Source organism: Pseudopodoces humilis, chromosome 4, assembly GCF_049639895.1.
Source record: "Pseudopodoces humilis isolate 2021_Gansu_Grassland_sample_001 chromosome 4, ASM4963989v1, whole genome shotgun sequence".
Lineage (NCBI taxonomy): Eukaryota > Metazoa > Chordata > Aves > Passeriformes > Paridae > Pseudopodoces > Pseudopodoces humilis.
The window spans coordinates 854133-863797 of NC_142203.1; the positions used below are offsets into that span (position 1 = coordinate 854133).

General features: G+C 48.9%; 1 protein-coding gene across 1 annotated transcript; it reads left to right on the forward strand.

Annotated features, from left to right (window-relative positions):
* The first annotated feature begins 4354 nt into the window (after positions 1-4354).
* On the forward strand, positions 4355-9535 carry ZCCHC9 (zinc finger CCHC-type containing 9). Its single transcript, XM_005529480.3, has 5 exons — positions 4355-4645; positions 5830-5980; positions 6204-6296; positions 7182-7250; positions 8551-9535. Exons 1-5 carry the CDS (start codon positions 4370-4372, stop codon positions 8664-8666), a joined length of 705 nt encoding a protein of 234 aa, XP_005529537.2. The 5' UTR covers positions 4355-4369; the 3' UTR covers positions 8667-9535.
* Positions 9536-9665: the final 130 nt, after the last annotated feature.

Genomic DNA, 9665 nt, shown 5'->3' on the forward strand with positions numbered 1-9665 from the left:
TTCAAAACCCGAAAAGCTGGGTTAGTGCACTAACTCTTGACATAAAATGCTTCTTCTTGTTTCTCATATTTATGGTCCCCACGCCACAAGTACTGCACTGTCGAGATCCTTTTCTTCCAAGCAAAACTCTTTCCTGATGGACACTGTTTCTCTATAAATCTTTGAAATTTATTTGATTAAGTGCCTCAGGAGCTATGTGCCATGCCTCAAGCACTTCTCTAATGCTCCTGACAAAGCAAGTAGGGATCAGCAGAAATAATCTCTCAGGTCGAGCTTCATCTAAGCCCGAATCTGCCAAAACCCACCTGTGCTCCATTAGGCAGTTCATGCAGGGTGGGAACTGGGCAGGAATTTCCCATTACAAAACAAGAGAAAATGGTCACTTTAGATGGGATCTTGGGCAGGAATTGTTCCCTGGCAGGGTGGGCAGGCCCTGGCACAGGGTGCCCAGAGCAGCTGGGGCTGCCCCTGGATCCCTGGCAGTGCCCAAGGCCAGGCTGGACATTGGGGCTGGGAGCTCCTGGGACACTGGGAGCTGGCCCTGCCGGGGCTGGGGTGGGAATGGGGGGGCTCTCAGGTCCCTCCTAACCCAAACAAATTCTGTGAAGTGCTTAGCTACAACAACTTATCTCACATGTGACACTTCACACCTGAAATCCTTGTCTGTCCCAGCAAAAACTGACAACAGACTCTGCAGGTTCATGACTGTGTCACTCCTGCAGGACCAATGCACACCTGAGCACACCTGACATAAACATCAAAACCAAGAGGAGCAGATAACATGAGGAATGAGTTACAGCTAGTATTTATAGACAGAATTATTTTACTAATAAGATTTGCTGCAATGCAATTGAAGACCTGCATGCTCATCTTTCCCCTGCAGTGCCTCTTACAGTTTGCCTTTAGCCTAAGGTTTAATTAAAAGATTAAAGACTTAAACAGTCACTTAGACTGCAAAAATGCCTGGGGGAAACACCAAAATGCATACAGAAGTCCTACCAAGCCAAATCTTCCAAGAGGGCATGGAGTCACCTACTGCCCAGCCTACTGCTGATGACATACCACATTTTTAATTCATCCTAAATTATTATAGGAACATATTGGGCTCCTAATGAGAAAATATCAGTCATATTACAGTAATAAGTCTATCAGTAAACAAGGGTAATGAAAGTATTTTTAGTTTTTTTATATCCACACACTGTTCAGGGAATTCAGGTGAACCCAGCAGAGCAGAAAAAGAAGTTGATAAATTATGCCAGTTAATTTTTAGCTCATTTTATGTGTATTCTGGTTTGAAAATGCTGTAAGTTTTCAGTGTACACCCTTAAGAAATATCTGTCTCAGCTCTCATTACTGGCATCTCTACTTTTTTTTTTTCCCCTGTAGAAATGAGAAATTTACCCTTTTCTTCACGGAGAGAAATACAAGAAATTAGTAATACTGAAAAGATGAGAGCACTCTCCTTTGCTGATCCCACTGCCCGAGGAATCTGTACCTGTGCTGCTGCCTTCAGTTCCAGCCAGCTCTTTCTCCTCTGCTCTGTGAAATGCAGCAGTTTTTCCAAGTACAGCCAACACTGCAGAAAAGACCATTTTATCCAAACACAGGAGGATAACCCATTCTTCCTTTGCTCTTTCAACCATAGAAACTACAAATTTGTGATCTGAAGACACAAGCTTAAGTGAAGTGCTATGCAAATCAAGTTGAAATTCATTCATTTCCTCACTATGGGTTTCTGAAAAAATAAAAAAGTACATTTCCCAGTGAGAAAACAGTGATTTCTGTTTAACAGGCAGCCACCAAAAATCAAACCAGGTAAAATTCTTGTGCTATCCTGACAGTGCATGTGTAACACTCCTACTCGAGCCACGTTTCTCAGATTGTCACTTTGATATAAGAAAAACAAACAGCAGCTTTGCAGTGTAAAACAGCCAAATAAAATAACTGACCACAGCCCTTAACCTTCAAAGGTTCATTCAGGCACTTAGACGTTTAATAAATACAAAGCAATCAATATCTGAGTTGATCCAGCAACAAAAGTTGATGGAGCAACTTATTTAAGCTCTTGTTAAATATCCTGAAGGAATCACAGCTGTGAGCTGCGGAAATGACATCCAGTGCTGGTCAGCTGAACAGGCTCACTGAAGGGGTTGCTGCCCTGGTTGGAGCCATCAGAATCCAAAAATATTTAAGATTCAATATAGCATAGATAATCATTTAACACTGACAAGAAAGCAGAGCAGTAAATGCTAAGCAACCTGCTCATCTTATGGAGAATAAATCAAAGTGAACCTCCTGCACAGGAGCCTTGTAGTTTTGCAGACATCATTTATAACATTTATAACATCATTTAAGAGGGAACAAGGTCTATTTTTTTCTTTCTCTCCCCAGGCTTGCATTCAAACTAAAATAACCAGGAAAAAAAAAGTCACCCTGACACTCTGCCAAGTAGTATTAACTACCCAAACCATACAGGCAAAAAAGAGTGAACAAGGATAACATCAGTTGTGTGTGTGCACAGCCAAAGCTTCTGATACCCCTTCAGCAGGCAAAACCTCCTTTTGGGGGTATGAGGATTTTGAACATATGAACACTATGCTGTGTTCATACAATTCGCTGTTTCTAAGGAAAAAAAAAATGATTTTTTTTTTAAAAAAGCAAAAATTGATGCAATTATTTGCACTGGTGCTCATAACTCACCTGGTGCCCAGGTACAGGGGAGCTCCCGGCCCAGTAATGTCAACTTGCAACAAATCCCAAACCAGTGCAAATTAAAATTGGTGTGGCCTCTGCCAAATAAGTGGTATTTGAGGTAAATGCTGTATGATTTATCAGGAAGGTGTCCTACACCCTTTTCCACTGCTGGCAAAGCTGGATGTTAAGGACGGCTGATCCTGCCTAGACACACATACAGATAGAATTTCGGCTGGAAAAGATAGGACGGCACATTTAGGGCTTCATCAAAGCAGAAAGCAGAGCAAGCTGCAGCAGCAACTGGGATCCCACGCTGTGGCCGAGCTGTAACTAAATACACCAGCAAAGGGAGTGTTTTTATTTTTAAAAAGACATACTGGTCCCTTCTGGTTTTCTTTCCTGGGATTTAAACAGCGTTCATCAGTTATTTTTATTTGCAGTCAGCGCTAATTCCTGTCCAAGCCCTGCTCGTTCTGCCTGGCGCAGTTCAACACACGCTTTGTGCAGACCTCCCTCTAGCGGGCTCAAAACCCGGGAAATCGGCAAAATCCGCCAATTCCTCCAGGGAGACCCAAGTGCTAGGGATAACTCCTAGAGGAAGGACAATATTCTGTATATATTTTACACAGCGCGTGTATAATGCATATGTACCTTTACAACATCAACCAGGGACCGTCCCGGGGCTCTGGGGAAATGCGGAAAGCACAAGATGCACCAGCCCGACGTGGTGGGGCGGGGGAAGCATTACTTGGCTCATAAACATTTATTTAGGCTGCTGAGTGGCCTCCTGCGGGAACACAGCCCCGGGGACTGTCCCCGAGGCTCAGGTCAGCCCTCAGGCGAGACCTCACCTGCAGAGCTGCTGCTGCTGAGGGACGGGATCCCAGACCCTGTGCTGGGCTGGGCAGAAGGAGCAGCCCCGGAGGAGCCCTGGGAGCCCAAAGGGCTGTGCTGGGCTGAGCCCCAGCGTGGGCAGCAGGGCAGGGGGGATTGTGCCCCTCTGCCCCTCAGCTGAGACCCCACCTGCAGAGCTGCCCCAGCCCGGGCCCGGCACAGGGAGCACCTGGAGCTGCTGGAGCCGGCCCAGAGGAGGCTCCAGGATGAGCAGAGGGACGGAGCAGCTCTGCTGCCAGGAAAGGCTGCCACAGCTGCCATTGCTCAGCCCGGACAGGAGAAGCTTTGGCCTCGGCTCCCTGGGGCCTCGCAGGGCCCGAAGGAGCCGCAGGAAAGGTGGAGAGAGACAATTGCCAAGGGCTGCAGGGCCAGGAGCCAGGGAATGGCTGCCAGTGGCAGAGGGCAGGGCTGGATGGGATCTTGGGCAGGAATTGTTCCCTGGCAGGGTGGGCAGGCCCTGGCACAGGGTGCCCAGAGCAGCTGGGGCTGCCCCTGGATCCCTGGCAGTGCCCAAGGCCAGGCTGGACATTGGGGCTGGGAGCTCCTGGGACACTGGGAGCTGGCCCTGCCGGGGCTGGGGTGGGACTGTCCCCACAGCCCCTTCAGGCACCTCCTCCCCCGGCATCCCCATCCCGTCCTTCCCCACGGCCCCCGGGCCTCCCGCTCCTCCTCTTCCTCCTCCTCTTCCCTTCCGTCATCAGCGTGCGCGGTCCGGCCGTGCCGGGGCCGGAGCCTTTGCCGGGGGCAGTGTCTGTAGCGGTGTCGGTGCCGGTGCCGGGCCATGACCCGCTGGGCCCGGCGGAGCGCCCCGCCCGGGGCCCGGGCGCTGTCCGCCACGCCCGGGGAGCAGCTGGCGGCGGGCCGGGAGCCGGAGCCGCCGCCGGCAGCCAAGAGGAGGAGGAAGAAGAAGGAGTACGAGAACCAGGACGTGAACGGGTTCGCGGAGCACCGCGGCGAGCAGCGGGCTGGGGAGGAGGAGGAGGAGGAGGCGCGGAGGAAGGACAGGCGGCGGGAGAGCAGGAGGCTGAGGAGGCAGGACAGGAAGAGAAACGCCATGGTGAGTCCTACCCTGCAGCCCCGGAGGGAAAAAGGAAGGAACCCTCCCTTTTTGCTCAAACCCCTCACGTTTAGGGGGTGTGACCAGTGGGCGCAGTTACACCTTTTGTAATAAAATGTGAGGGGTTAAGGCTCGAGGGATGCCGGTGGCAGCTTCTGACTGCGAAAGTGTGTCCAGAGCAATCTGTTCAGAGCAAAACACAAGTTCTAATTCCTAGTGAGGCTCACACAGAGCACAGTCTTCACCTCTTGGGGCCCTCTGGGATACAATAGGTTCAGCTGGTCCCACAGGTTACGATGGAGTCTTCCCAAACTTCTCCCCGTTCCTAATTCACTTTTATACGGTTTTGTTTTCATTTACATGGGGATTTGGTGATTCCAGTCACACGTCTTTGTTAGGGGTGGCTGTACCGTGGCAGTGGGTGAGTCAGGGCAGTACCTGAGGTAGCCCTGGGGTGCGATGTGGTCAGTCCAGACAGAGGGATTTCACCACAGCTGCTGATCCAGAACATCCTCCTCCATCCCCCTTGACTTTCAGCTGCTGTGTGGCTGATCAGCTGCAAGGTACCACCAGGTCCCTTCTTCTGCAGGGATTTTGGGCAAGCTGTGGGGTCTCTGCCCTGCTCCACCCTCCTGGTAGTCTTGCCTGGATTGTGCAGAGGGGGTCCCATCCACTGTATTTTCCCCTGAAATTTCCCCTTTTAACTCCCAATCACGTTCCCACAATGTTGCTGAAAGAGAGCCCCATGTGGGAGGCTCTCCTTGTGGTGCTGCTGCTGTGGGGCTCAGCAAGAGCTCAGCCTTCCCCTGCCACAGGCACAGCGTGCTTCAGATGGAAGATGAGAAGTTTGGAACAAAAGATGACTTTCAGCCCCAGTCGTAGCCTTTAGCGTGGCTCTCCTGGCTTAGCACTGTTCCCCCTGCCCCTCTGAGGAGTCCCCAGCCCCTCTTGGTTCCTGGGTGAAACTAAGATAATTTCTGTGTGTGATTCATCAGACTGTGTGTTGCTGATTAAAGGAGAAAAGTGCCCATAATAATGTGGTTAGATGGCAGAACACAAAGTCTCATCCTGGCTGCTTTTTCCTGGGGACAAGATTGCGTTTACTCTTTAGGCCCAGTGAGGCTGGGATTTCCAGGTTTGCCAGGATTGCCACTCACAGAATCACTTGATTTTCCTCTTCCAAGGTGTGTTTCCACTGCAGAGAACCTGGCCATGGTGTGGCTGATTGTCCTGCAGTGCTGGAGAGCCAAGACATGGGGACGGGGATCTGCTACCGCTGTGGATCCACGGAGCACGACATCAGCAAATGCAGAGCCAAGGTGGATCCAGCTGCTGGTGGGTCTCAGGAATTTGTGCTGTTGTGAAGTGCTTGGGTCTGAATTGTCTGACTGCTGACCCTGAAGCTTTGTCTGCTAGAGATTTAACTTTTGCAGTATGGTAATGAGGAACCTGACAGTAATTTGTAGCGTGAAGTGATTAAAATATTGTCATTGCTGTGTTGGAACTGTGACTTCACAAAGGTTTTGATGTGGACCATAAACCCTTTGGGATTTTGCAGGGCCATTTCCCTATGCAAAATGTTTCATCTGTGGTGAGATGGGGCATCTGTCAAGGTCCTGTCCGGATAACCCCAAGGGGTTGTATGCTGAAGGTGAGTGTACTGATTCACTATATTTAGTAAAATTAAATTTATGTGTCCTTCTTACCTGATACAGAAAAAAGTAACACTGCAGGTGAATGAGAATGTGGCTAAAAGGAATTCCCATTATCTTTCAGTAAAAGCAGAGTAATTCTGGGGAATTCATTGTCAAATAATTACCTGGGGATTTCTATTTTTATGTGTAGGTTTATATTAAATGTCAGGATGAGGTGCAAAGTGTGGGACTTTGCACGTGCCTCAGTATCAGGAAATGCACAAAGGAACACAATCCTGTGTGAATGTGTGCAGTGTGTATTTAGGTGCACCCAAGGAGGTGGTAAGAACGTTCTCACACAGTAGCTGAAGATTCTGGGAGGTTGTACTACAGGGAGAGTATCTCCAGTCTGAGTAACTTCAGTGAGAAATGGGGTCTCACACTGAAGGTTTCACTGCTCTGTTGGCTCCAACAGCCAGCATTCTGTCTCCTGGTGTTTCCCAGCACAAAGTAGGGTCATGGCAAACTCCGGAAGGTGATCCTGCAGCCCAGTTAAAGTGTAACAAAAATCACCTTGCTGCCAAGTGTTTGTATTGTGGAATTTTGTGGTGTATAGAATTTCACATCACAGTACCTGCAGTTGGATTACCTCCCTCAGGAGCCCCTGTCAATTTTTAAAGTTCCTTTGAGTATGGATTTCAGCAGAATTCAGCCCGTTTCTCAAAGAGAGAGCTTCCAGCAAATCAGAAATACCCAGTGGCTGGAATTTGTGGTGTGTGATGCTGTACTGAACGGTGTGACTCCAAACAGCTCTATTCCTCACAGACATGGGAAGGGTGTTTTCCTGGGTGTTTTGTGGTGGTTTTTCCCCTCAGATGAGTAACAACTGTCTGTGTGAACAGGTGGGGGCTGCAAACTTTGTGGTTCTGTGGAGCACTTCAAGAAGGACTGCCCGGAGAAGCAGAACGCAGGTGAGCTGCAGAGGGTGTGGGGTGGGTGTGGGCCCTGCTCTGCATGGCTGTGGGCAGGGAAAAGGCTTTGGGAAGAGAACTTGGAAGCAGCAGAAGTGACCTTTTGTTGGGACACTCGGGCAGGATGTGGAGGAGGCAATAAGGTGCAATGTGAAACTAAGATAATTGTATTTTTTTTTAAAGAAAGTTAATCTTGTGTGTATCTGAAGGCCATATGAAATAATCCTTGCTTTTTTGGCCTGTATTTGTGCTGCTGTTCACAGTTTGGCAGCTGTACAGCAGAGGTGGCTGCTGCTTTTTGCAGATTTCAGTGTGAAGTGCTGGAGCTGAACCCGATGCCAGCTGCAGGGTGGTGCTGTGTGCAGGCAGGTGTGTCAGGCACCCAGGACAGGGACAAAGATCTCCAGCTTTGGATTCACAGCTATTGGAACTGCTTTCTTACCTGTTCTTCGGCTTTCCATCTGGATGGAAAAACTAAATTAGGTTCGCCAAACCCCCACTGTGCTACAGGAGGCAAAGTATCAGACAAGGGTTTGAGAAGTGATCCTCTTACAGGAGTGGTGACATACCTCTGCATTTTTCTACTTTGTTTCTATGATACTTAGTTAACGTGCCAGTAAATAATTAGCCACTTCGGTGAAATTTATGTAAGAAGTATTTATGGCATTTTCTATATCTGATCCTATGACATTTTTAAGGTCTGGGACCATATGTAGGATTCTAGGTGTGTGCTGCTTTGCCACTTTAGAATGGGTCAGACTTGGTATGAGACAAGTTTATAACACCCAAAAGACAGAAGTTTCCCCAAACTGATCTGCAAGTAGTGAGGCTGTGCCCACTTGGGTGACTGATGTTTTAGAAGCCTGTAACTAGATTTTTTCCACCTTTTTCTGGTAAATTTAACATCCATGATGAGGACTGTAAGTGCTGTTTGTTTTCCAAAGGGACTTCTTTCAAAACTAGCACTGCTGTTTATAAGCAGCGTAGTTAATTGGAACTGTGACACCATTGACAAGAATTGTGATGTTCTTTGAGATCAGGTGTGCACTGTGCAGAGTATGTTCAGGTACAGGAGGCCAGGTGAGAGCTGGCAAAGGAGCTGCCAGTTTCCTCAGGCAGGCTGGGCCAGCTGTGGTGTCCAGAGGCAGATGTGGGTACTGTGGCATTCCCTGTGTGCAGCGCTGGGTTCTCTGCCCTGCTGGGTTCTCTGCCCTGCTGGGTTCTCTGCCCTGCTGGGGCAGCCCCCAGGCTGTGCAGGTGGCAGAGCTGGCCCTGGCACTGCTGTGTTGTGCCCCTGCAGAGCAGGTGACAGTCGGGCGCTGGACCCCCGGCCTGAGCGCGGACCACGAGGACATCACGGCCGCGCCGGCGCCGCAGAGAGCACAGCCCAAGCGACCCAAAGTTGTCACTTTCTGAAGGACTCCTGGCTCTCCATCAGCTCTCCTGCACTGCTGCACTCCAGATTGGTGATGACAGAGAGCAGATCCAGAAAAACAAGCAGGCTGCAGAGGACTTGCTGGGTGTTTTCCTCCCCTCATTTTCCCCCTTTGCCTCCCAAACTGGCCTGTCTCACTGTGAAGCTGGGAACAACAGGAACACAGCAAGTGGCTATTTTTATTAAAGCATTTGTGGGCGTGTTTTAAAGGTTCTTTTTGGATTCTGGTGTGGATTTGCCTTTTCCTTGTAGGGATAATGAACTTACTCTTCTGTATGTTCCAGCTTGAGCAACCTCGTGCTGAAGTTACAGATCAGCCCTGTGGGCTGCTGAGCTCGGGGTGCAGTTCCTGATGGCAGTGCTTGTTACTATCAGCCATTGATTGGTCATGCACACGGGGTCATTTGAGTCTGTTCACTAACAGAATCAAGCCCTTCCTCTGAAACCTGTGGTGAAACACACCCCTAAAGAATTGGAGAACAAGTGACGAGCTTTCTTAGGTTATTTACTTCTTTTTCAAAGAAAATGCTCAAAAATCTGCAGTGTTTCCATGCCTTGGTGAGCTTGGTGAGCTGGTGAGTAAACTTTTCTTTGTAGTGCACCTGCCTGCTTCATGGCAGATTTACTCTTTTTAAATAGAGACTGCAGCCTTATAAAAACTGATGGATATTAAAAGGAAACATAAGGAAACCAACTCCAAACACAGTTCCTGCAGCGTTACTGAGAAGTGCATCCTGAGCTCCCCTCACACCCTTTTCTTGCAGCAAAAAACAAATATGGGGAATGAAATTGTGTGGAGATATTTTATATTTGTACAGGTAATTGTTTTTAATAAAATGCTGCTAAAGAATTTCAGTGGTTAGAGGTCTTATTTTGGTTTCTTGGTGCTGCTGTGGAGACTGAGTTAGGGGGCGTATGTTCAGTTTGTACTAATCTGAGCACATTTTTAGATGGGGAAGAGGAGTGCATGTGCATGAAAC

Coding starts and splice junctions, on each gene's coding strand:
- ZCCHC9 (XM_005529480.3), top strand. CDS start 4,370: ATGACCCGCTGGGCCCGGCGGAGCGCCCCGCCCGGGGCCCGGGCGCTG. Junction 4,646..5,829: donor ACAGGAAGAGAAACGCCATG/GTGAGTCCTACC, acceptor TCCTCTTCCAAG/GTGTGTTTCCACTGCAGAGA. Junction 5,981..6,203: donor CAAGGTGGATCCAGCTGCTG/GTGGGTCTCAGG, acceptor GGGATTTTGCAG/GGCCATTTCCCTATGCAAAA.